Raw genomic sequence first — 27,052 nt, 5'->3', positions numbered from 1 at the left:
CTAGGGGCTTACAGAGGAGGTCATGCTAATCACAGGGGGACCCCAACGCATAATGTTCCCTAGTGTATGTAGGTGTTTTCACTGTATTCTAAGTGTCTTTTAACATAGCACTGGCTCTAGGACCGGTTAGTCAGACTCAGTTGCCACCAGTATCCGTCTGAAAAAGTTGAGGGTACAGGATGATTTTGCAACAAGGCTTCTTTCTGCTCTTCTTTTTGTTCTTTCTGCACGTTATCCTTCTTCCTGCACTTTTCTTCGTCTTTGAGGACTTCTGTTGCTTCTTTCTGCACTTCTTTTTTTCTTTCTGTGCATTTTTTCTTCTTTCTTCACATGTCCTATCTCTGTAGGCATAGTTAGAAATTAGCATTTAAAAAACCTTTGAAATTCACAGAAAAAACCATAGGTTTCAGGCACGTTATAGTTAGGAATTAGCATTTAAAAAACCTCAGAAATTCACAGAAAAACCATAGGTTTCAGGGGTGTTATAGTTAGCTGGACTTTTCACTTGTACAAAACCATTGAAATTCCCCCGTTATAGTTAGTTCAGCTAACTATAACTCGCGCGCCCGCATTGCACTGCTGATGACGTCACATATTACATCACTCATGACATGGTCAGTGACATCACTCATGACATCACTGATGACATCTCAAATGACATCACTGATGACATCACTGATGACATCATCCTTGTGATAGAGTGACAATGGACATACCAATACCAGTTACAACAACCTCTTCAGTAATTCTAAGATCCACATACACATCCACTCATTCACCAACAGTCCTATGCAGTCACTCATACATGTACTCACTCATCATATGTACTCATACACCTATACATCCTGTTGCACAATGCCACTCATCCATAGAGTTACTCACACACATAGTCACTCATGCTAATAAAGAATCAAACATACATTTACTTGCATATACAGTTATACACACACCACCACACTTACTTCTACGGAAACTTACACATACTTAGACTTTTAAACAATCACTTATAGAAACACATACTTATTCATACAGGAACTCTTTCAATCTCTCACTCTCACATATACTCACTTATATACACCAATAGTCACATATACTAGTTTAAAACATATGTAGTTACTCATAAAGACACTATTGAGACAGTCATTCACTCACTAACACACCCTTACACACACTCATCCACCCATACAGTCCTGCACACATGCTGTCTTCAACACATACAAACAGTGAGTCACTCATTCATGCACCTATGCACTACGTAATACCCCCCACCGAACCATGCAGACACTCAGACTGATACTCAAAAAACCAACTAATAACCTATATAGACACCCATGTAGCTACTCACCAACCCATGCAGCCACTTATACACAAAGTAAGAGACTGATACAGATATTTACATATTTAAACATTACTCACTAAGCCATGTATTCACTATGATACACTTAATCAGTCAGTTACACAATCAATTTTTCAAAAACAAATCATCCATTTAGACACTTATATACCCATTTATTCGTCCATCGACCTTGAGATATACATATAGAAAACATATTTAATTTTCAGTAAAACACACATTCACTGGATGATGTCATCAGTGATGTCATTTGAGATGTCATGAGTGATGTCATGAGTGATGTCACTGACCATGTCATGAGTGATGTAATATGTGACGTCATCAGCAGTGCATTGCGGGCGCGCGAGTTATAGTTAGCTGAACTAACTATAACGGGGGAGTTTCAATGGTTTTGTCCAAGTGAAAAGTCCAGCTAACTATAACACCCCTGAAACCTATGGTTTTTTCTGTGAATTTCTGAGGTTTTTTAAATGCTAATTCCTAACTATAACGTGCCTGAAACCTATGGTTTTTTCTGTGAATATATATATATATATATATATATTATCTACTGGCGGTCGCCAGTAGATAGTTATAGTTAGGACCACGTTTCCATAGGAAATCCGCAACATTCTATTTTGAATAACTTTGGTGCCGGTTGACGAATCCTCGCAAATTTTTCAAAATAGGTGGGGCGCTACGCTCCGCTCCTACCCTGAAAGTCTCGGGGGGATTCGTCAAGCGGGGGCTGAGATAAAAGGGGGGTCCCAAAACGCGTTTTTCCCATGCATTTTTCCATAGGACCTTTAGACACAGCTACAGCCCAAACGGCTGAACAGAATTACTTGAAATTTGGCAGAGAGGTAGTCCTCAGGTCAAGGAAGTGCCTTTTGTAGGTTTGGTGTAAATCTGTTCAGTAGATCCTGAGAAAATAGCCTTTAAATCAATATATATATCTGTGGCAGCTTACGGTGCGCTTACCGTGCGCTTACGGTAAGCTTACCGTACGCGTACGGTGCCGTGCGCGAGCGCGATTCTGATTGGCTGTTAGATCTTAGTAAACATTCGAATCGGTCGAAACCAGGAAATGGCGGCCGCCATTTTCTCTCTCGCACTCTGACAGGGGGTTGAAAAACAAAGTCCAAAAACATGTAAAGGGGCTGTTTAGACAGCTCCCAAGCTGAGGGAGCTGTCTAAACAGCCCCTTTGTTGAGGGAGTCCCCAACGATCCCCCAAGTGAAAAAAGGCAAATTTAATTTTTTCGAAAATTTCGCCGATTACGCTTACCGTACGCATACGGTAAGAAATATAAAAAAAATAAAAAAAATATCCACATTCTCCCCACCCCGTGTGCAAAAGATGTCCGCAGGGCACCTTTTGTGCATGGCTTATATGAGATAAATCAAACATATATTTTACCTGTCACAACGATGCTCATCATATGTCCTCCATGTGCGCACGGTGCGCGAAGCGCATCGTGCGTTCATGGCCCATGTAGCGTGACGTGGGCACGCGGTGCGCGAAGCGCACCGCGTGCTTACTGTGCGCGCACGGTGCGCGAAGCGCACCGTGCCCGCACGGAACAAACTGCGTTAAGTGGGCGCGCACGCCACAAATGGCGTAAAGTAACTTAGCATTTAAAAAACCGTACAAATTCACTGAAAAAACCATAGGTTTCACACACGTTATAGTTAGGAATTAGCATTTAAAAAACCTTGCAAATTCACTGAAAAAACCATAGGTTTCACACATGTTATAGTTAGCTGGACATTTTACTGATAAAAAACCAATGAAATTCCCCCGTTATAGTTAATGTAGGCAACTATAACTCATGCGACCATAATCCTCTGCTGATGACATATGTGTCTTTATGAAAAAAAAATATTTGTAATATATGTATAGCTAAAATTTAATGGAAGAAGACATGGGCAAATAAGTGTCTAAATACAGTATTAGCATCAGCAGAGGATTGCGGTCGCGTGAGTTATAGTTGCCTACAGTAACTATAACGGGGGAATTTCATTGGTTTTTTATCAGTAAAATGTCCAGCTAACTATAACATGTGTGAAACCTATGGTTTTTTCAGTGAATATATATATATATATATATATTACCTACTGGCGGTCGCCAGTAGGTAGTTATAATTAGGACCCTGTTTCCATAGGAAAACCGCAACATTCTATTTGGAATAACTTTGGCGCCGGTCGACAAATCCTCGCGAAATTTTCAAAATTGGTGCGGCGCTACGCGCCGCTCCTACCCTGAAAGTCTCGGGGGGATTCGTCAAGCGGGGGCTGAGAAAAAAGGGGGGTCCCAAAACGCGTTTTTCCCATGCATTTTTCCATAGGACCTTTAGACACAGCTACAGCCCGAACGGCTGAACAGAGTTACTTGAAATTTGGCAGAGAGGTAGTCCTCAGGTCAAGGAAGTGCCTTTTGTAGGTCTGGTGTAAATCTGTTCAGTAGTTCCTGAGAAAATAGCATTTAAATCAATATATATATCTGTGGCAGCTTACGGTGCGCTTACCGTGCGCTTACGGTAAGCTTACCGTACGCGTACGGTGCCGTGCGCGAGCGCGAATCTGATTGGCTGTTAGATCTTAGTAAACATTCGAATCGGTCGAAACCAGGAAGCGGCGGCTGCCATTTTCTCTCTCGCACTCTGAGGGGGGGCTGAAAAACAACGGCCAAAAACATGTAAAGGGGCTGTTTAGACAGCTCCTAAGCACCTAGCCATGATGAAGGAGTCCCCAAAGATCCACCAAGGCCAAAAAAGCAATTTTATTTTTTTTGAAAATTTCGCCGATTACGCTTACCGTACGCGTACGGTCAACATTTTTTTTTTTTTTAATTTATCCATATTCTCCCCACCCCGTGTGCAAATGGTGAACGAAGTGCACCATTTGTGCATGGCATATTAATTCAATGAAAAAATAAAAGATTACCTTTCAAAACGAAGCGCCAAATATGTCCTCCATGTGCGCACGGTGCGCGAAGCGCATCGTGCGTACATGGCCCATCTAGCGTAACGTGGGCACGCGGTGCGCGTAGCGCACCGCATGCTCACTGTGCGCGCACGGTGCGCGAAGCGCACCGTGCGCGCACGGAACGAACTGCGTTAAGTGGTCGCGCACGCCACGAATGGCTAAAATTTAATGGAAGAAGACATGGGCAAATAAGTGTCTAAATACAGTATTAGCATCAGCAGAGGATTGCGGTCGCGTGAGTTATAGTTGCCTGCACTAACTATAACGGGGGAATTTCAATGGTTTTTTATCAGTAAAATGTCCAGCTAACTATAACATGTGTGAAACCTATGGTTTTTTCTCACTGAATATATATATATATATATATATATATATATTTTTTTATTTTTTTATTTTTTCAGATAGAAGTACGGATTGCTTCACCTCTAACTAGCCCGAAGAGAGACATTCTACTTAAAACTAATGCACATGCTCCAGCTGCAAAAAGCATCTGAATTCACTCAGCTAAGCCTTGCTTTCTTCAGTGATAGGTTTGAAGGTTGTCATGTTCTATAAAAGACAGTGAGTGTATTCACGGTGAAAGTAACTGACCAGAGAACAGCTTGCAGTTTCTGCACACACAAACTAGCTACTGCAATGCAGGAGTCTACTTGAGCTCGAAATGAACGGTGTGTGTTCAACTGGCCAGCTGCAACATGCCCGGCTTTCAGGCATGTATTTCCCTTTGGTTACTGATTTTGGATTGGTCTGTTACTTTGATAGCTACCGAGGGTTCACACGCACATTGCCCCCAAGCAAGTCGAGGGCTGATTGAGAGGTTGTGAGCTTCAGGGGCTAAAGTTCTGCAACTTTATTTTTAATGGATCTTTTTATTGAACAGTTGCTCAGTGTACAGCAAATACAATTGATAGATCGCTCGCTTAATGCACATCGTAAAGAAGCAAATCACGGGACAATCCCTAAAGCTATAGATATCAAGTGGAAAGTCTCCAACGTAAACAATCATAAATATCACGTTCGGGTAAAATTGAAATAATAGCCCGGGTCTATCCCTCAAGGTGTCATTCCTCATCTTCTCACTCATTGGCCACTATAGTTATGCCAATTATCCAAAAGTTCTGCAATCTTGATGTAAGTTTCACGAAGAACTATGGCCAATGTCTCCAGACATGAATCACAGACTTCAACTCACTAGCACCTTTCGGCACAATGTAGACTGTTGAAGCGAGATGTTAAAACCCAGACATAGAATGGGCAATTTACATCAGATGAATAACAAATCTAAGGCCGGTCAGTGGCATGCAAGCACTTTGGCCGCCTGTGCCACCCCCAAAACAAGTGCCGCCTGGGGCAGACTTCCCCACCGGCCACCTTTCAGTGCATTCCATTAGGAACCGCAGCATTGAATCTGGCACCGCCAATTTGCAACCAACATATCACTGCCACTGCATGGAGAAGATAGACGTATCACCCCTCCAGCATGGATTAACCTGGTGCGTTGCCTTCGGAACCACTGCACTCTAAACCGGCGCTTCGCTCAACAAACCCAATGCATGTCTGCCTATGTGTAAATAAAATGAATGCATCACCATGACTGTAGATTCGACATTGATGCATCTCTCTTCTGCACCACTCACATCGCTGTTGCGACCAGGATCAAGGTAATCTGTTCACTCGGCCTGCTTGGCTCCTGTCTCTGGCCTGCACTTTATTGCCGTTGGTTTGAACTGTTGACTTTGCCCTGGTCCAGCACGACCAGATAACCCCCATCGGCGTATGTTGCTTCTAAGTGCTAGAGCTCTTTTTATTCTTTAAAAGATCATAACTCAACTTCTACTTATAAGATTTTTGTCATTTTGATCTCAATATATTTATAAAATTATTGTCTATTTTCCTAAATCTTTGTAAAGTTTTTTTGCAATGTTTTTATTGTATTACTGTGTAAGTTGCATAAATACTTTACACCGGGCCTCTTTAGATAATCCTTACTGCTCTGTGCCAAGCTACCAGAGGGTGAGCACAGGTTATCTTTTAGTGTGTATCTAGCTTACCCGGACTAGAGTGGTGGTCCCTACATGGGCAGGGTGCACAACTCTGCTGGACTAGAGACACCATTTAAAACAATCACATACTATTACATTACAGGAGTTTTTTTTGGGAAATACTGTTTATTGATTTTTCATGAGCTTGTACACCAATTCTTTACAGCATAGATTGTGTGTATGTTCTACCTTAAGGTTGCTAGTACAGGGATGATGTAAAAAAGGATATATAGACGACTTATATGTAGAACAACGATATTGTACAACATTGATTTCTCATCAGGAACTGGCAGTTACATTATTTTTGTAAGTATATGTCAATAAACATTATTAATAACAGTAATGTTAACAACTGTCCATAATGTACCTCACATGCTGTTGACAATTATTCACTTTGGGCATGGTGCCTGCTACAGTCAGTTTGTTTATGCATTACTGACAACGTGGGGTAACAAATGGGATGAAAGGTCGTATAGTGTTGAGTGTGTTAGTGCAAGCTATTCCTGGGGATGTGGGTTAGGGTGTGCTCGTGGACAGGGGATTGTTATTGTTTCCATCCTTACTTAGCTGTCAGCTTGGTAGGGGCAGTGTGATAGGGGCAGGATATGAGGGGGGAAAGAGAAAGAGAAGGGGAGAGGTTTAATTGAGAAGGCACAAACATTTCTTTATGGTTCAGTTCTTTGTGAGTTCTCATGCAGGTGCAGTAGCTTGGTCCTGGCTCTGTTATGGTGTGAGGTTTATGGTATTTAATTTTGATTCCATGAAAGTTAGGTATATTTGCCAGTCCATGGGGGTTGTTGTGGCAGGCAGGTGTGCAGCGTTGGTTTGAAGAATTTTGTGTTCTGCTACTAGCGTCCCTACAGAGATCTGAAAGTCATTTGTGTATGCTGGGCCCTACTGCCTACTTCCAGGCCATGACCAGTTTGTGCTTGGCTAAGCCTAGCACCAGGTCCAAGAACTTGTTAAGATCCTTGCGACGTGCATTGCATTTTGTTATGCTTAGTATGAAGTGTAACCCCTGAGTAGGCACTGTTGTGTCTGTTGCTTCGTACAGCTTCTCAGACACACAGCCCCAATATGTTGTCAGTTGAGGGCAGCTCTAGACCATATGAGGAAATGTAGAATCCATTGTCTGGCATCTAGGGCACTTGTCAATGGCATTTGCATACATACGCACCAGTCTATGTGGGTTTGAATATGTATCATGAAGGTAGTTAAAATGTGTATATTTAATTCTGACATTCATAGATATCAGTTTGGGGAAACCAATGCATTGTGACCATTGCTTATCGGTGACTGTGACTGTCAGCGCTGAGTCACAGTATTTGCGTCGTTGTGCCAGTAGGAGCGCTGCGTCCGGTCCTAAGGAGCTATATAATCTAGTAATCGCTCTCCTGCCCATTCTGTGTGTTAATAGTGCCTCTAGTGTGCTGGATGTTGTGGGTTCAACTCAAGTGTACCCCCATGTCTGCGATTGTTGTCGCCTTAAAGTCGCATATAAAAAGAAAGTTCCCGGGGGCACTCCATAGTCATCAATCAGTACCTCAAAGTTGCATAGACTTGAATCCACGAATAGGTCGTCCCAGGTAGTGATGCCAGTGGCTGACCAGTCTTGTACCTCCAGACGCTTAAGATTAGTGTACGGTCTAGGGCGTGTGTCGCGGGGGGATCAGGGGCGTATGACGGAGGTTGGTCAGTGCCACATATTTCGGCCAGCTATTGTGGGCCACTGTCTTCAGGATATTCACTGCTACTTCTGTGCTGGTGCTTTGGAATCGAACAACCACTCCAGCAATTCAGATCGCCAGAAAGCAAGTGTCCATGGGTCCATCTCAGATAGATTGCTGCCCGCCAGCCATCGCTTGGGCCACTGGAGTTGCGCTGCCGCGTATTAGTGTTCGTAGTTGGGTGCCCCCTGGCCGCTCTCCGTAAGGGGGGAGGTAGAGCTTTGAAAGTGCTTCTCTGGATCTGGATCTACCCCAAACAAGAGACACAAGGATTGATCTCAGGTCGCTGAATATTTTACATGGTAGCCGGTAGGGAGGGCTGGGAAGAAGTACAGGAGTCTGGGGAGTAGAATAATTTTAGATATGGCGATGCGGCCCATGGGGTATAGGGATACTTCCGTCCAGCATGGGAGGGCAGCCCAGGCACCATAGATTGCTTTACCTAGGTTGCCTTCAATCAAGTCAGCTTGGGAGTGGTATATTTGGCCCCCGAGGTATCTGAAGGAGTCACAGGTCAGGCGAGTGGGGCTTAGGGCAAATGCTGCCTCAGCTCTGTGGACAGGGGCTTCATTAGGAATCATACTGATTTACCCCAGTTTACTATCAAGCCGGACATGCGGCCATGCTTGTCCAACAGAGCCGTCCTGCCCATGTGCCATTAATTGTATGCCCTTATACCCCAATCAATGTTGGAGCTGTGGAGCGCACATGCCAGTTCCATGGCTAGGGCTAAAATAATTGGTGACAGGGGGCAACACTGTTTGGTGTCCTGTTCTATTGCAAGGGTGGCTGAGTTGAACCGTCCTGTCTTTACTTGAGCTTGTAGTGCTGTGTTTAATATCTGCACCCATCTCAAGAACTGGGGACCCATGCCGTATTTCGCAGGACCTCTCGTAGATACTCCCACCCTAGTGTATCAAACACTTTTTCGATATCCAGAGAGGCTATCCATGGCAGTATCTCTTCTGTGTACGCCCACTCAAACAACTTGAAGAGTTGACGTAGATTTAAACCTGTATTTTGGCCAGGGATGAAGCCGTTCTGGTCAGAGTGTACCAGCAGTGGTACTATCTCTAGTAATCTATTGGCCAGCATGCAACCCAGAATTTTATAATCCAAATTTAGGAGGGATAATGGACGATATGAGCCCATCTGGAGTGGGTATTTGCTTGGCTTGAGCAGTACCACCTGTATGGCCTTGCATAGGGAAGGAGGCAGTTTGTCACGGGCAAATGCCTAACCATATATGGCATGCAAGCAGGGAATCAATTGAGCGTCAAATGTCGTATAAAACTCTAGGTGCTCTCCATCTGCCCCCAAAGTATTGCCTCTTGCCAATTGATGTATAGCTTCGGAAATATCTGTGTATGTTGGGTTCTCGAGAGCTGTGTATTGCGTCTGTATAATCTGTGGGAGAACTGTGTTCTATAGGAATTGATGTAGCTCTTGTCAATCTGACACAGGGAGGGGCCTTGTAGAGAGAAGCATAGTACTTATGGAAGGATCCGTTGATTTCATGTGCGTGTTTGCCAGACAGCCATCACTGTTATAATTAGCTGTGATGGGAGGTTGAAATGTTCCATTTTTTTAACAGCCATGCCAGGGTTCGCCTGCCTTGTCCCTTTCTGCATGCTGTCTTGCCACATATTGCTTGAAATCCAGGGCACATAATCTGTCTAGTGTTTCTTTATAGGATAATTTGGCTTCGGCCAAAGCAGGTACAATATGTGGGTCAGTAGGCTTTCGCAACGCTGAATATCAGTTTCTAAGTCTTTTAGTTCTTTGTGAAGGGACATGCAAGATCTGTATACTGCTTTGATTGTGTGTCCATGTAGGACCACCTTATGCGCATCCCACTCCATAACGGCAAGGGATGCTGTACCTACGTTGTGTTGAAAGTATGATGCGACTGATTGTGTAAGGGAGGCATGCAGCAGTGTAGTGAGTGTTTCCGGGGTTAAATGCATCTTGTGCAATAATGCAATTGAGACCTTGCGTCGGTGTAGGTATTGGTGTATTGATGTATTGATATACCTTGTGTCATTTGGCACAGACAGCTAGTCCCCGGACATTCCGGGTTATTAACAGTAATTGATTAGCCTGCATCCCGTGCACTGAAAGAATGGTGAGCTACCCTCAAGGGGGCTGCAATGTGTGTGCTCCCTCTTGATGTGTACCGGAATCCCCATTATTGTGCTGTTTGGTGAACGCTCCTTGTGTAGTATAAGTGGTGTAACAATATGGACTAGGCTTTTTGAGCATTGTGAATACCCAACTCCCAGTCCCAGGCCAATATCCCAACGGGCGTTTGGCCATCTGCACTGAACTGCGATTGTACTTGATAGTAAACAACAAGATAAGGAAGACAGGAGGTAAGATAGCAGGTTTGAGAGTGAGGAAAATGTAGAGAGAGAGAGTAGCATCCTTATAGTTCTATATCAGACACTTATCGTGAGAGGGGGGTGGCGGTCTGCCAACTTCGTTGGGCCCGCTGAGATAGTTGTTGCTTGCCAGGCGCCTTGGTTTTTCACACATCCTCGTGCATGAGTCCCATTTCTGCACACAGTGTGTAAATTTTTTAGCCCAAAGTTGTTTTAATATCCATTACTGCTGCCATTCGTTCATCGAACCAGTGAGAGTGGTCTGTTTTGGTCTGATGTTGTTGATTTCTGGATTTGAGCTGGATCTGCAGCGCGATCCATCTGATTCAATGGGTAACTAGTCATAATATCGAATTAAAAATATCGAGTGGACAAAATATCGAGTTTTTAATATCAAGTGGACAGGATATCGACTTGCAAAAATATAGTGCTGCAGAATATCGAAATGCAGGTAAGAAATATCGATTTTCATTATATCGAAGTTATTAATAACGACAGTCACAATATAGTTGTTAAAAATATCAAATTTTTTGAGTGTTTTAAGTGTTAGTATAAGTGTTAAAAGTATGTATTATTTTTGTAATGTATGTTTGAATTTTGTAAAAGTAATGAATTTTATCTTAATTAATTTTATGTTAATTAATTTTTGCTTAATTTAATTCCGTGGAGGGTTGTCAGTTTATAGGGGAATAGGGTGGGAAGTAATTTAATTATAATTTATATTTTTAGAATTATTTAGAATTAATTAATTATATGTTAATCTATGTGTAATTTAATTCTGTAGCGGTTTGTCGGTATATAGGGGAATAGGGTGGGAAGTAATTTAATTGAAATTAATTAATTAATTAATTAGTCATATAGTATTTCATAATTTATATTGTCAATTAAGTTAATTAATTTATTATTAATTAATTCTAAATTGATTAATAATGATTAATAATTAATTGGTAATTATGTTAGCTGTGTTATTTTTTTATTAATTAGGAATTAATTAGATATTAATTATTAATTATTTGTAAATATGGTAATTGTGTACTTTTTTTAGGAGTGGGTTGAGGGTTGATAGGGGAGTAGAGTAGGAAGTAATTTAGTTTTAATATCATTTTTATTATTTTTTATATTATATTTATTAAAAGTTATTTTATTGTGTTAATTGTGTGAATTAATTTAGATTTGATGGTTATTAAATGTATTGTTAATTGTTTTAGTTAATTAATTAATTGTTAATTAATTATGTTCATTTATTAATGTTTTACAATATTGTAGGTGACGTTTAAAGGGAAAAATATTGGGAGGTAAATTAATTTTGAAAAAATAATTACTTGTTAATTAATGCAAATTATATTGCAGGAGTGGGTATATTAAATTATTCCCCTATGCTATCCAACACTTTCCCTACTGTTACACTTGGTGGAGTGGGAATATTAAATTATTCCCAACCGCTATCCAACACTTTCCCTACTGTTGCATTTGCTAGAGTGGGAATAGTAACTTTTACCCTCCCGCTATCCAACATTTTCCTTGTGTTGCACTTACTGGAGTGGGAATAGTAATTTTTACCTACCCGCTATCCAACACTTTCCCTACTGTTGCACTCACTGGAGTGGGAATAGTAATTTTTACCCTCCCGCTATCCAACACTTTCCCTACTGTTGCACTCACTGGAGTGGGAATAGTAGTTTTTACCCACCCGCTATCCAACACTTTCTTTATTGTTCCACTCGCTGGAGTGAGAATAGTAATTGTTATCTAACCACTATCCAACACTTTCCCTACTGTACTACTTGTTGTGGAATTTTATACTTTACGCTATGCAATGTATTTAGTATTGTTATATTTAATGTAGTGTAAAATATTATTTTTAAAAATATGATTTATTTTAATGTTTTAACCTTATTATATTAAAAATATATATATATTAGTATCATAGGTTTATATATATATATATATATATGTGTAATTATATTTTAAATTATGTTTTTTATATTTTAAAATTAAAAATATTAAATATTTTTAATATTATTACATTAATATATATAATGTAAAAAAATGCATGTTTTTTTACATTACATTTATTATTTATTAATGTTAACTTTTGTTATTATTTGCAAGTATGTTTTACTTAATTATATTTTATAATATTTTTTAGACATTTAAAAAAGTCAATATTTTAGCAAACTATATTATTGACAACGATATTTAGGATTCGATATTTTTGTACTTACCTGTTTGTAGATAGGAATTTGATATTCTGTCACTCTATATTTTCTCATCGATATTCTGGCCGCTCGATATTCTGCTCCTCGATATTCTGTCAGTGATCCGATTCAATCCGCCCCCCTCCTGGGGCTGTGTTTTATCTGCCCTTGGCTTAACCATCTTGGAGAGAGAGTTGGACGTTTTGTGCTATTTTTGATTGGACATATGGTTGTGGGGCCTCTGGAGATGTTCAGACAATGTCAGCTGTGGTCATACACGTGTGTTTCTTGCCAATGGGCCCTGCGGCGCTGTGACAGGTGTGGGGTTAGCCGTGAACTGTATTTAGAGCAGACCCAGACGCCTGCTCCAGCCCACAGCGCCACTCCAGATACAAACACTACGCTTCAGGATTAAGGAGCAGAGTGTGGGCATTCCTTGGAGGAGCAGGAGTTTGATGCCAGATCATCTGTGCCATGTTTATTAATGCTGCAGTGGCACATGGTGTAGGGGCACAGCGTTACTGCTGCGGGTGGTTTATAGTTGGCAATTGCACTTCTGGTGCAGGATTTTGAGCAGCCCAGGCACAGAGCTGATTAAAAAGCATCCTCCACGGCCACCATCTTGGCCACGCCCCATCGCGTTACAGGAGAGTTAAATTTGCCAATCAGGGATTAGTTATTTTGTACATGTTTTGGGGTCAGAGCACATACACTGGACATTGGACAGCAGTACTCCAGTGTGCAGAATATAAAACCCAGCAATAAAATTCAGCAATGTCATGTAAGTTGTTAAAACTATTGGTGGTGTATACTGCCTAAGTTAATTGACTATCTTGATAGGTGTTCTGTCAAGGTGTTTTTAATAGCATGTGCTCCCTGTGCTGTGCCTATTTTTAAGCTCTCTTCCAATATTTTGAGGATATGGGAAAGAGTGTGAAGTAGATTGTGGGACCTCTTCTTTAAGCCCTTGGGCAGTGGTTGGTTTATGAAAAGTATCCGATCTGGACACTGTTGTTTAGCATTTCTGTTTTAGGTCTTAAAAACAATTTCATTCCATTTGGATGAAGGAGTTATATTATTTTGCAAACCTGTCTTTTCTAAGGTGCCAGTAATTAGCAGCCAAGGTTTACTCCAGGAGTTGGTAAAGGGGTTGGAGCTCAAATACAGTATTACAGAGTAATCAGATTTGATAAACTCAATCCCTAGCTGATTTATATCTTTTAAAAGGGCTTTATGTAGAGGTAGGGATCATGGAACTAAACCCCCAAAGTGTTCTGCAAAGTGACAATGGATATTGAAGCCATCTAATCCAAACCAGATTACATAATGTCAAACCACCATGAATAAACAGCTTCACATCTGTGTACAAGGGTAAACGTCACATGTGCCATATTTTGCAGTGTATTCAAACAGGGTAGATATATTAAACAGGAAACAGCATCATAATTGGAGATGTTGCATCTTCTCTTGATTTGTTTATTTGACTCTCAATTATTGTTCCAGATCTAACAGCAAAAGAAGGGTATAATGTGACGCAGCCAGAGGTCATTGAACCACAGCAAGATCTGTTCACTGTGAACTGTACCCTTAAGTACCCTCAAGAGAAAGACCCCCTGTGGATCGGGGTGTATTTAGTGGACGGTGTTGAGTGGGAGAAAATTATCCACTTCCCGAGCCAAGAGTCTATCAACCTTGGTTATAAAAGAACCGCGTTGGAACTGAGCAGCAGCATTTCTTTTCCGGTCAACAATGTGGCAGACATTGGCGCTAAATCAATTTACTGCTTGGTGGTCTTCAGGTTCTGCAAAGGATTAAATAGCTTCACATCTGTGATCCAGCTGGGATCAGGAACAAGGCTGGTAATGAAAGGTAAGGTTTGAAGACATGATTTGCTCAACTCCCATGTTTAGCTTTCAGAAGCAATTTTTAAGAAAATTAGTAATTTTCAGAGTCTTAGTCACATTGCTCTCAACAGCCCCTTCTGTGTCCCATCCTAGTAACCCCCATTGCCCACTCAATGAAGGCTATTGTTTGAGTTCTGTGGCAGTGCTGCTTCACCGTGGAGTACCTTTGGTAGCAACTGCTATTTACCACCTGTGTCCCATGGCCTCAGTTGCTGTATACTTGTACATGTATATACCAGTTGAACTTTTGTATACTTGACTCCCCCAGGCTCCAGGAGGTTGTGGTAGGGTTGAAACTCTGTAAAATGTTTACTAACAAAGAAACTAAGAGATTATGGCACATTCTGAGGCCAAGATAAAACCCATTTAGGTGCTATGTTGCTCATGTAGTTAAGGAACTATATTTCAAATAACATAAGCATTGGAAGTCAGCATTAGGTTATGAGGCAGGTTCTTGAGGTCTTGGCTATCCTTGGAAATCTGGTGGTTACCTGTTATTTTCTGTGATTTATTGAACACTTGTCTACTGTAGGTTCCTTAGCAGTAAGAAAACACAGCAATTGCAGACAGAGCTGAACAAGACTAACCCACTTTAGGGAAGAGCCAGGTTTTCTGGGCACATCTGAAAGTCCTATGATTAATTATGTCACACAAGTAATCCGGGAATGAACTGAATATGCTTTCTTATTTGACATCAATGAAGTTGTGTGAGGATTGGGCAGGCATGCTGTAAAAACTGAAATCTTTGAATCATGTAACAATTCAAATCTACAGAAAATGAGGCCTTTAGGATTCCAAATAACTTAGTCAAAAGTCCAGTAACATGACAAACAGGCTTCAGCGCTCAGTGATGGGGGACAATGGACAAAGTTTAATGGGGGACCAGTTATTAACACACCCAACAGGACAGTGGACCAAATGAGCAGCCAATCAGGCACCAATCCAATAAAATCACCAAATCAAATTATTCAAAAAGAAAAGTACATTTTTGTGTGCAGGAACTCCAAAAGTACCCCTTGCCCAAGAGCACTCCCCTGTTATCAGGGGCAATCAAAGCAAAACAAAATTGGAGATGCACCACTTAGTAACAATATTCAATAGAGTCCTTTGAATAATAATTCTCTACGGATCCATATAGTCGTTGTACACTGGTCAAGATTTTTTCTTTTATTTAGCTCTTAAAAAGACAGACAGCCAACGCGTTTCATCCTAAAAAAACAGGACTTCTTCAGGGCGATGTAGGAAAAAAGTAGCGACTTATGGCATGATAACCTTGGCCAAATAATACATTGTCTGTTTTGCGGGGATCAGTTATTGTTCCAACTGGTCTCTAAAGTCAAAACTGACTACTAGTGCTGGGGATGGGCAAGCACTGTAGGCCCCCAGGAGTACTACAATTTGGCCAGTATCTCATGAAAGACTGGCTGGAGTCAAATTATTCATAGGCACCTACGGGATTTAGAGAGCCTGCTGCCGACCACATACCTCGGCTGGTTCTCAGAAGCAGATGAGAGTTAGGTTTCTAGACCTAATGAGTCTTTAAATTGTATATTTCTAGAGTTAGAAGGGCTGAGGAAATTCCAGAGTCTGAGCATCCATCCACAGTCATTTGGCCATAATGCTAAGACCTAGACTGAAACAAAAAACTGCGCTGTTCTCAAATTTGGAAAGGGGCTCGCACAAAGTGACGATGATACTAGGTTAGACAAGTCAGTTCAGGCTCGTCACTCTTTGAGTCATGGAATGTCTTGTGCAGATCCTTGACCCTCTTAGAAGTAAGTCTTCATTTTGTCCTGGCTAATCGGGCTGTGAAGCTCTTGGGACTCCAGGAAGGCTGACCTACAAGACAATTCAGACTTAAGCCATCTGGACGTTGCTTCTTGCCTTCTAGTTAGGTATCAGCTCCTCTCCTCCCACGTTTTTGAAGTAGAGCTTCTGCAGAGGTTGAGGTGAATACAACCTAGAAGTACTAGTCAATTTTATCGAAATCTGGGGTTAGTGGTGTAAAGTTGGGGCCAATCAGATTTTGGTGTCAGGTTTAAAATCCACAAACCCCGCCAACCAGAGTGATGTTTCTCATTTGTAACTGCCTTGAAATAAGCATTAGTTTATCGAAGACGGGTGTGAATATGTGAATGAGGAATGGGCCATGATTTTGCCATTTTTATGGATGATGAGTGTAAATCACATTTCAAACCTGTGACAAATACGTTCCTAGCACGTGTTATTTCACCTTTGCTAGAAATCTATAAGGATTTGTAAATGGCAGAGGTCCAGGGAGTGGTGTCAGAAGAGTAGTTTAGTTGTCATCATTCCATTTATTACCCGGAAGTATTTATCAGCTATTGAAGTTCAGGGAGAGCAAAATGAGTGATAATTTTAGTAATATTGTTAGAGGCACCTGGCAGCCAAATGATATAAAAAGTCTTGCAGCTTGAGTTTATAAGTTTGATAATCTGTTGCTGCCGTCGGAGGCATAGGGCTTCATTATCACTGGATAATTCGGATTCCTGCGTAAATCTATGTCGCTGGAGTCATAAGTATTCGTTAATGTAGACTTTATCACACTTGGTAATTCCTGAGTTCTAAAAGGTTCACACTTCTGGCAAATTTGAGTCGGTCAGACCTGCTGGAATTTACTGGTTGAAGAGGCCTAGTAATTACTGGGACATTTGGATTTTTGTGCGATAAGAACCAAAATCCTCATGGTATTCTTCAATTCTCCATTATTGGGAAAAACACACAGAATACATGCTGTTTATTGTGTCTGATAAATTCCAAACCCCTGAGTGTGGAAAGGTTTTATAATTACTGTATACCACTCCAGGACTTTTGCATTCAGGCCTCAAGGACGAAATGGTTGGAGAAAAGAGGTAGGTGAGATGACAGGGAAATGATGAGAAAAAGGCAGAAATGGGTTAATAGACGTCGTTAAGGGTGAAAATAGATGGGGAGGGATTGTGTAAAAAGAGAGAGGGAAAAATCAAGAACATACCACCAGGAAAGTGATGAAATGTCTAAGTTAAATATATGTATGTAAGTATAGTAATAAAAAAGAATGTCTACAACATCGTAGGCCTTGTTTAGAAATGTGCAAAAAACAAACTAGATTTATAAAACAATAATAATCCTTAGTAGGAGCGCAAACACAATAACATGACGGACGGAGCGCTGAAAATTTCAGACACTCACCCCAAGTCACTATTAGATCTGGGTTGAATCCATCATCGTTCTTTTGCTCACTTCGCCACCCCAGTTCAGACTCAGCCATATGAAAATCAGTCTAGACCCTGTTCCTCATGGGAACAGTCCAGCCCGAAGTGCCAAGCCAGGTCTTCCCTGGACCGGAAACAAACATCCTGGGACCGGTTTCGGGGTAACACCCCTCATCAGCCAGAATAGTTTTAATTCAGTGGCAGAGTGAGCAAGGGACCCACATCTTGGCATGCCCTGCCAACTTAGGGCGAACAAAGCAAACAGAATAAGATGACGCACGGACAGACACTGATAAAAAAATCAGCACCATCTAAGAGAGGAGAAAGAATGATTATGTTGCATGAATATTACAGATACATAATGTAAGACCATTTTCCTTAGCGAAATAAGTGCCTGAGTTATTTTAAAAAACATTCTGGCCTCATATACAAAGGGGTTTTGCTGGCTCAAAATACCTTTTTAAAATATATCAAAGACCTTTTGTGAGTTGAAAAATAATTTCTGACTTGTAAAAGGGCTTTTGCGATTCATTATGAACCGCAAATAGAAGTGTGGGTTCAAAGAAACTACCTGTCCTATTTGGGTCCAATTGTTGCCGCATACAATTCAAAAGTTACTGACCTCCAAGTTGAAGTGATAACTGATTCATAAAGATGAAGGTGTATGTTTGGAATAGCTTCCTCTTTTGCAATCATGTAGACAACCTTGGGGAAAACAAGCAGAGATCCAGGGGACCAGTGAACACTCTCCCCAAAGTGTGGCCCTGTAATGATCCTGTTTAGAAAGGAAGGGCCTATTACACAAAGTTAACTTACATTTCTGAGCAATTGACACTTTTGAGTAAGTTTACTATTTTTTGACTATTCAAAAAATCTGAGTGTAAGTGTACTCCAAAAGTGTAATTTACATTTCTTTACCAAATTGAAGGACACAGGCAGCCGCGGCCCATGCAGGTAAGAGTGGTGGGATGGTGGGGCCGGTATGTGGGGGGGTGGGGATTCGACAGATGACCACGAGGGAAAATTACATAATTAATTTTCCCTCATCGTCGTCTGTCGAAATCCCCCCCACCCAGCCCCAGAACTGCTCTTACCTGCATGGGCTGCGGCTGCACCTAGGGGCTTTCACAAGTTGCAGGGCACTCTTTTGAGTAATTTTACTACTTTGGCCTAGTCACACAATCTGAGTGTAAAGCTACCGAAAGTGTAAGAATAAATTGCACATGCAATTTGCTCAAAATTATGTTACCTTTGTAAATAGTCCCTTTTTCTGGATCTGGAGTCCTATGTATTCAATGACAATGAAACACCTAGAAGACACATCAAAGATAACTGCAAAATACACCGTTTGTGCACTAATGTGCCTAAGTAAATTAAAGTAAGCTGATGGCACTAGTGTAGCAAGGTTGCCAATGGCACTAATGCAAGCACTGAAAATGCACAGATGTCTTCTCCAGATGACTAAACCCTCAGCAACACCCATACACCATCAACATGACTTGCACCTGCTCTCTCCTTTGCCACCACCACCTAAATAGACACACAAGCGTTTATGTTGAGATAACTTATTTTTGCATGAAAGAATCCTTCAATGAAAAAGAACAATTGATTGACCAGTACAGTAGCGGTTATTACAAAAATATGGTATGCATCACTACAGCAATTGCAAGAGATTAGTAAAAAATGGTATATGGGTGCTAATTTTGTCTTAATGGAGTTAGTCAGCCAATATGTGAATACATGCTCTTTCACAATTAAAAAAGCTACCAGTATGAGGTTTCTCTGCACTAACATAATATGGTAATGGCACTGAAATACATGCACGGTTTCTTTCACATATGACATTTTGCCTAGTAACTCTTTAGTGCACTGCCTTCTGAGCCATCTGCATTTTCCACTGACAAAAGCAGAGTGTGTGAAAATCAGCAGTCAAAGTGCATAAACAAGGTATAGGAATTGTGATGCTGCATGCAATGGGGGTGGGGTCAGGGAGCGTGGGGGGGCAAAGGTGTGGCTAAAAAACAAAATATTCTGTACGTTTTTTGGGCCTTTCACCTTCAGGTAGCTACAGTTAAAATAGCGTGCAGCTTAAATGAGAGATACATTTTATTTATTATTTGTTCATCATGCATAGATAATGCAACCATTACATGTTCGGAAATACAACTTATAAACACGTTAAAACAATGCCGAATGATTAAACAATACATTTATATTTCATTTTGTCTAAACCTGACTAGTGTTTAAACTGCACTGTAACTATACTGTACTTATACTGTACTGTCCAATAAAATAATCCGAGTAAATATAAAAGACCACTGGAGCCTTCTTGGATTGAAGTTCTTTTTCTTTAGATTTTTTTTAAGAACAACAAGAAAAAGAATAGCAAAGCAATGAACACAACAAGTCCTATTTAACAGAATGATTGTAGGGAAACAAGAATATATGAAGGGTATAACTCTCAAGGTGTATATAAAGAAACAATACATACTATATAAACAATAAAGGGAAGGGATATGGGAAGAGAACAATATATATTTACTTTATGATGTTAATAGTAAGAAAACATGAATAATCAATGGTTTAACACTGTAAGCATAACAAAAAGAAAAACTAAATGGATTGGTAAAAATATGAGGGTACAAATATCTACTAATCATCTGGAAGAGAGACAAAGGGTGAAGTTAAGGTAGCTTCCGTACATTATCTGATACAGTAATGACTTTAACAGCAGAAGAGGCAGATAAAGATACATACATAGTTAATGGAAGCCATAAGATATCTCTTTTAAATGCTAGAGATATAGGGGAGACATAATTAGTGTGTAATCTACGATGAAAACATACAGTGTTCCACCAGGATCTAAAAATGACTTTAACAGCTTGTTTCCAATTTGAGGTTATTAAATGAAAAGCAACAGCTAACAATAGATCTAACAACTTAAAACGTGATGGTAACTGCGGCTATTGGGGTGACAAAGTGCCTAGGAATATATTGGTTAGAGAAAAGGAGACATTAACTTTGAAAATCTTCCTGATTTGGATCCAAACTAACTGCCAAAACTGATTGATAGGAGGCACTCGAATAACATGTGTTTTAAGTCGGCATTAGAGCAGGGACAGGACCAACAAGTAGAAGACATACTTGAAGAGAAAGACGCTAGAGCCATTGGAGAAAATAACAGCCATTGGTAAACAAAATAAAGGGTATGTGTGGTGTTAGCAATTCGTGAGATTTTGTGAAGCTTAGACAACCATAACTTGTCCCATGTTTCAGTTGGCCAACATTGTAATACATATTTTTCCCAGACCAATTCAGTCTTTGAATTGAGTCTGTCCGGGGGTAATTGTAAGGTCTTGTATATAGTGGATGCAGAAGGGGAAGTATCTTATGATGGAGAAAGAGTAGTGCATTTTGCGGGGGGATTGGACGTACTCGGTAATGCAAGGAGATATTGGTTGAGGGAAGGACAAAGAAGATCATACTGTGATCTAAAGGTAGCTGGTAAAGAAAATTTTGTTTGAAGGTCAGTAAATGATAAGGGTTGATCGTCAAGTAGAAGTTGAGATATCCATCCCAAGCCCTTAGAACACCTATTTTTCCAATATATGGTACGATTCTTGATTCATAGTGATTTAATATGCCAAATGAGTTGCTGTTGATAAGAATTAAGTTATGGATATGATGATGGTAGGAGAGGAGCTAAAAGTTCACGGGAGAGAGAAATGATAGGAGAACGTAATAATGAGATATTAGTAGTAAAAGCAAGGATTTCCTGAAAATCAAAGGGGGAAATAAGAGATTTCTCTATTTGTACTCACAAGGAAGGATATGCAAGGAGCTCTGTAGAGAGCCACCGGGCAGCTTGTTTTAGGGAAAAGGCAGAATGATATGTTTTGAAATCAGGAAACCCAATACCTCTGTTAGGTTTATCCTTTTTTAAAGAAGACAAAGCTATGCGAGGGGGTTCATTTTTCCATGGAAATTTTGTTGAGAGAGAATCAATTTTCTTAAAATAACATCCAGATATGTGAACCGGAATCATAGAAATATTATATAATAAAAGAGGTGTGAGCATCATTTTAATCAAATTCCATTCGGCCCCACCAGGAGAGAAAAATAGGATGCCAACGTGTAATAATATAATTTAATGTTTTGGTAATGTGATAAAAATTTAATTTTAATGTTTCAGGAATTGTCAGGGAGAACCACAGGCCCAGATATTTTATTTTAGAGGGTTGCCAAGAGAAGCCTGTGTGAACAAAACAATGCTTTTGACATAAAACATTTAAAAGTAGAACTTCTGGATTATCAGTATTAAGCTGATATCTTGATAGCTGGGAAAATGAATTGGCTGGTTGAAAAAAAGGTGGAGAGAGGTTACAGGGTTAGAACAATATAAGAAGATGTCATCAGCGTTAACAGACATTTTAACCTGATGAGGATCAAATTGGAAACCTGAAATATGAGCATCCTGCCTGATTTTGGTTAGAAAGGGTTCCAGCGCAATAACAAACAATAGAGGTGATAAAGGACACCCTTGCCGTACCCCCCAAGCAAAGGGAAGTAATCTGAGGTTCTACCATTAACAAAAATTGAGACTGTGGGACCTGAATATAGCAGGGAAATTACTGCAACCAATTTAGGTGGAAAACCAATCCATCTTAATGCGTGAAACATAAAATCCCATTCAATCCTGTCAAAGGCGTTTTCTGCATCCAAAGCAATAGCAGCAATAGGGTGATCCAAAGATGAAGCCTGGCTGAGGACATTGAAAACGACTTGAGAATTGTCAGAGGCTAATCGTCCTTTAACAAAGCTGGATTGTTCAGGACACATCAGATAAGGCAGGACATGGTCAATGCGCAATGCCAAAGTCTTGGCATAGATCTTATAGTTAGTATTAACTAAAGAGATGGGGCAATAGCTATCACTGAGAGAGTGATCTTTATTTTCTTTTAGAATTAAGCAAATCATGACTTCTTGGAAAGTCCTTTGAGAAATACCTTTCTGAGAAAAGAAATTAAATAGAAGTAAAAGATTGGGTAGGAGGAGTTTTTCAAAATGGTCATAAAATTCAACAGTAAAGCCATCAGGCCCAGGGGCCTTTCCTCGATGTATCACCGAAACTGCATGAGTGATTTTCACTAATAAAAATCAGTTTCTAATGAGTCAAAATCAATGTGATGGGAAGGCGGAGAAGCAATGAACTGAAAATAATTGGAAAGATCAGACTGCTTTGGTTGTGTTTCTGGAGAATATAAGATTTAATAAAAAAGAATAAATTAATTTAAAATGTAATTGTCTTTAAAAAGAAGAGTCCCCACAGGGCCCTGTAAAGATTATATTCTAATTCTATCCCTTCTTACTTTTAAATAATTAGCCAGCAGTTTTCCCCTTTTTATTCTGACCCCTATAGTAGCGAATACTACTTTTCAATAGATAGGAAGCGACAGCATCCTTAGAAAACCTATTAAAAGTGAATTGAGCATCAATAAGATTTTTCAAGGAAGACTCATAGTTGGAGAGATAGTAAGTATTTTCAAGCTGTTTGATTTTACTAAGTAGTTGGGTAAATTAGGCATCTAAATATTTTTTCTTTTGTGAGATGACTTTATTATAAAACCCCTGGCGGTTGCCTTGAAGAAGTTCCAAATTATTACAAAAGAGGACTCCGGGGTTGAGTTAATAGAGAAAAATTCAGAGACAAAGGAACTGAATTGTTGGCTAAATGTAGGATGTAAGAGTAAAGAATTGCTAAAGCGCCATCTGCCTTAGTGCAGAGATAAAGGGATGAGGTCTAAGTCCACATGCACTGGAATGTGATCTGATATTAAAATTGATCCTATCTCAGCTTGAAGAGCGTGTTGAGCTGAAGATTTTCTCAGAAAAAAATAATACGGGATTGTGAGCGGTGTGGGGCTGAATAAAAACTGTAATCCCAAAGGTCTGGATGGCAGAGTCGCCATATATCAACTAATGATTTACGTCATATAGAGGAAGTAAAATGTGAGTGCATTTTAGTGGGAACAAACGTAACTGTCGAATGTCTATCTGATAAGGGATCATGAATTTGGTTGCAGTCACCATCAAATATAATGTAGTCATCATCATATAAAAGCAGTTTCAGAGATTTTTGTCCAGAAAACCTTATTGACAGAAACTGGACCATATACATTGAGAATAACTAAAGGTATCTTATCAATAAGGAGCTTAACAACAACCCACCGACCTTCAGTATCAGATTATTGATCAACAACTAAAACATGCAAAGAATCAGAACCCAATTTTTCTTACCGAAAGCAGGAGAATTGAACACATGACCCACACAAGATTTTTGTAATCTGCAGACTCAGAAAGATGTGATTCTTGCAGCAATGCAATATCAGTTTTTAATTTTTATAGATGAGATAACACCCGTTGTCCTTTAATAGGGTTACCTAGCCCTTTAACATTCCAAGTAGTATAGTAACACGGAATGTAACTTAAAGGTAAGAACATGAACAATCAATATGCTTACAGTAGATTGAGAATAGGATAAACCAGATATCAAAGAAAATGATAGAAATAAAGCGTTTGTTTAGTAAGAAAAAGAAGGAAGAAAAGAGTGATAAAGTAGATAATAGGAAGAGGAAATTGATAAAAAAGAATCCCACAGAAAAACATAAACAAAGGGGAAATAAAACAGGAAACAAAAAGACAGTACAAGTCATACGAATGACGACTGAAGAACATACCTACAAAACACAAAGATGATATGGGGGTGGCAACACCAGGAGACAACAACTACAGCACTTGAGTCCCACAGGACATAAGGGTAACCTTCGATGGGTAAGGATATCAGCACATTGAGGAGACAATGTGGGAGACGGGATGCAAAAAATACACCTGTGTTAGGAAGAAGAGAGACAATATGAGTAAAATAATTTTATAAAAAAGAGAAGAAAAGGAGAAAAAAGAGAAAAGAGACAAACAAATAAGTATCTTAAAAGTTAAACAAGAATGAAACAACATTCGAAGAATTATACAGAAAGGGAAACAGCCATATAAAACAAAACAAAATGGCACTCAACTAGACTTTGAAGTGTCCATGAAATCCGCTACATGTTGCTGAAGAAATTCCTGTAGTGCTGCTGGCTCATCAAAAGTTATAGTCTTCTCCTTATAAGTAACTTTAAAGAGGCAAGGGTGGATTAGACCGTGTCTGGCATTTATAGTTCTTAGCTGAGGATGAAGATCCAGGATTTTTTTCCGACTGTCTGCAGTGCCATTAGAAACATACTGAGAGAAAAACAGTCAATGACCCTCACAATAACTTTGTTTTTGGGATTTGACAGTAGACAAGACTTGTAGTAGGTCAGTATATTGCAGGAAAAACATGATAACACCATGTGGTTATTTTGAGACCCTGAGACCAAGTCTATAAGCCTATTATATGTTAAGTGGAGAAGTAGTAGACATGTCCAGCAGCATGGGCAAAAAAGTCTGAAAGAAAACTGTCGGATTAGAACCCTCCATATTTTCAGGGAGTCTGTAAATGTTGAGGTTATTCCTGCGGTTCCGATTTTCCAAGTCCTCCCTGAATGACACTTCAACTGAAGCATTTAAACTATGAGAATTAACTGCTCCAGTATGGTTGCCTTTTCACAAAAAGTAGGGCAACGTTTTGTCATAAATTAAAAAGGTATGGTCACATTGTGCACCTCCGATCCCGTCCACTTCAGCCTCTGGTGAAAAAGCCATGCACTGTGTGCTTTTTAAAAAGAGATATTTCAGATTCCAGAAAAGAGATGTGAGAGCAGGAAGATTGAAGAGATTAATTTTTTTGTTCCACAACAAGCACACGTGATTCCAAAGAGGACCATTTGTCATCCAGATGTTGCAGAGTTTTCTTAGTTTCCTCCATGAAGAGTTTTAAGGCACGAATTTCAACAAGAATCAGGAGGATCCCACAGGCATCTTGCTTAAGAGATGCGATTTTGTAATGGTGCCTGGTGAAGGTTTAGATTTATGAGGTGAGGTATCCTCTATGTCGTTATGAGTGGAATCTGAGTCCAAGTGTGCAATGTGTTTGGAGGAAACTGAAAGTTTAAGATTTCTTAATTTCTCCATATACAAGAAAAGAAGGTTATGTAAAGAACTGCGCAAGTTGCATACTAAAAGCAAAACCTTCAAAAATGTAAAGTAGTTTCCATCACACAGTGAAGAGGAGAAAACCGCAGTTAAAAAAGAGAGCAACACACACAAGTATAGAAGAAAACCACGGGGCTGGCCTCCCTTGCCAATAGCCGAAATGAGGGTTCAGTAAACAGTGACTAGTGTCCATATGATTAAAACCATTGACATATCCGTCATGTGTTGAAGGAATTACTCCACAGAAATTATTTACCGAGGAGAAAAAAAGCTTCCAAAATATAAAAGGTGTATCTTCTTGTAGAGAAACATGCCAAAAGCACAATAAGAGAATTAAAATATGTTGGGAAGAAATTTTAAGGAGGTATATGGTAATTCAGGCACATGTAAGGTATCCAGTAGTGCCGTGAACACAGTGTAATGAAGCCGCTTTAGATGAAAAAGGAAACAAGCTTGCCTTCCAAAATGGCGGGCGCGACCTTATCCTGAGGAGAAATCTACCGGGCCATTATGGCCCTGAAAGGCACAGAAGCGGGAGTTGTAGTAAACTCCAACGACTCACCGAGACATGAGGGAGAGATGCCATGCCGTCCGGTCCCTTGGCGAGCGCTGACGCTATCTCTGGCCGCCAAAAGACTCCCTGGTCATTCGGAGCTCCGCGTGGTCACGCCATCTTGGATCGGCGCCAAGACCACGCCTCCTCTGATTGAAGTTCTAATATGCTTTATCTCCTGCGGGTTGGTAAAGTGCAGAAATGTGCAAACAACTGGCTGGGGAATCTTGATAGAATTTGAATACCTTGACCTATATCCACTCTTGCTTAACCAGTTGACCTTGAAGTACCAGAATATCGTATGCATGTTGGTGACTTGATTATTGAAGTGCGATTGCACTTCCAAATTGCTCAAAAGCATCCTTGATTTATACTGATCCAGCGAATAATTTTCCATGTAGTGCCAGGAATTTCAATAGTTTACAATTAATCTGGGGATCTGTGGACATTTAAAAAAGTTACATTAATTAGTGGGAAATCCACTATGGTACATTATGAAACCTCTATCCGTTATTATTGCATTGCAGAGGTCTGTGTGTCACCAGAGAGCCACTGAATTAAATCTTGGTTGGTGCACTG

The 27,052-nt window shown here is 40.1% G+C and overlaps 1 protein-coding gene across 1 annotated transcript in view; it reads left to right on the top strand.

Moving 5' to 3' along the window:
• LOC146862728 (uncharacterized) overlaps nt 1-27,052 on the top strand; it is a 492,767-nt gene that overhangs the window by 403,356 nt on the left and 62,359 nt on the right. Inside the window, exon 4 of the mRNA XM_085643288.1 lies at nt 14,172-14,537. Within this exon, the coding sequence (XP_085499414.1) occupies nt 14,172-14,537 (366 nt within the window). The remainder of the gene's footprint in view (nt 1-14,171; nt 14,538-27,052) is intronic.

The sequence above is a fragment of the Triturus cristatus genome, chromosome 2_2 (assembly GCF_964204655.1).
Source record: "Triturus cristatus chromosome 2_2, aTriCri1.1, whole genome shotgun sequence".
NCBI classification, from domain to species: domain Eukaryota; kingdom Metazoa; phylum Chordata; class Amphibia; order Caudata; family Salamandridae; genus Triturus; species Triturus cristatus.
This window is presented reverse-complemented; position numbering and strand designations above follow the sequence as displayed.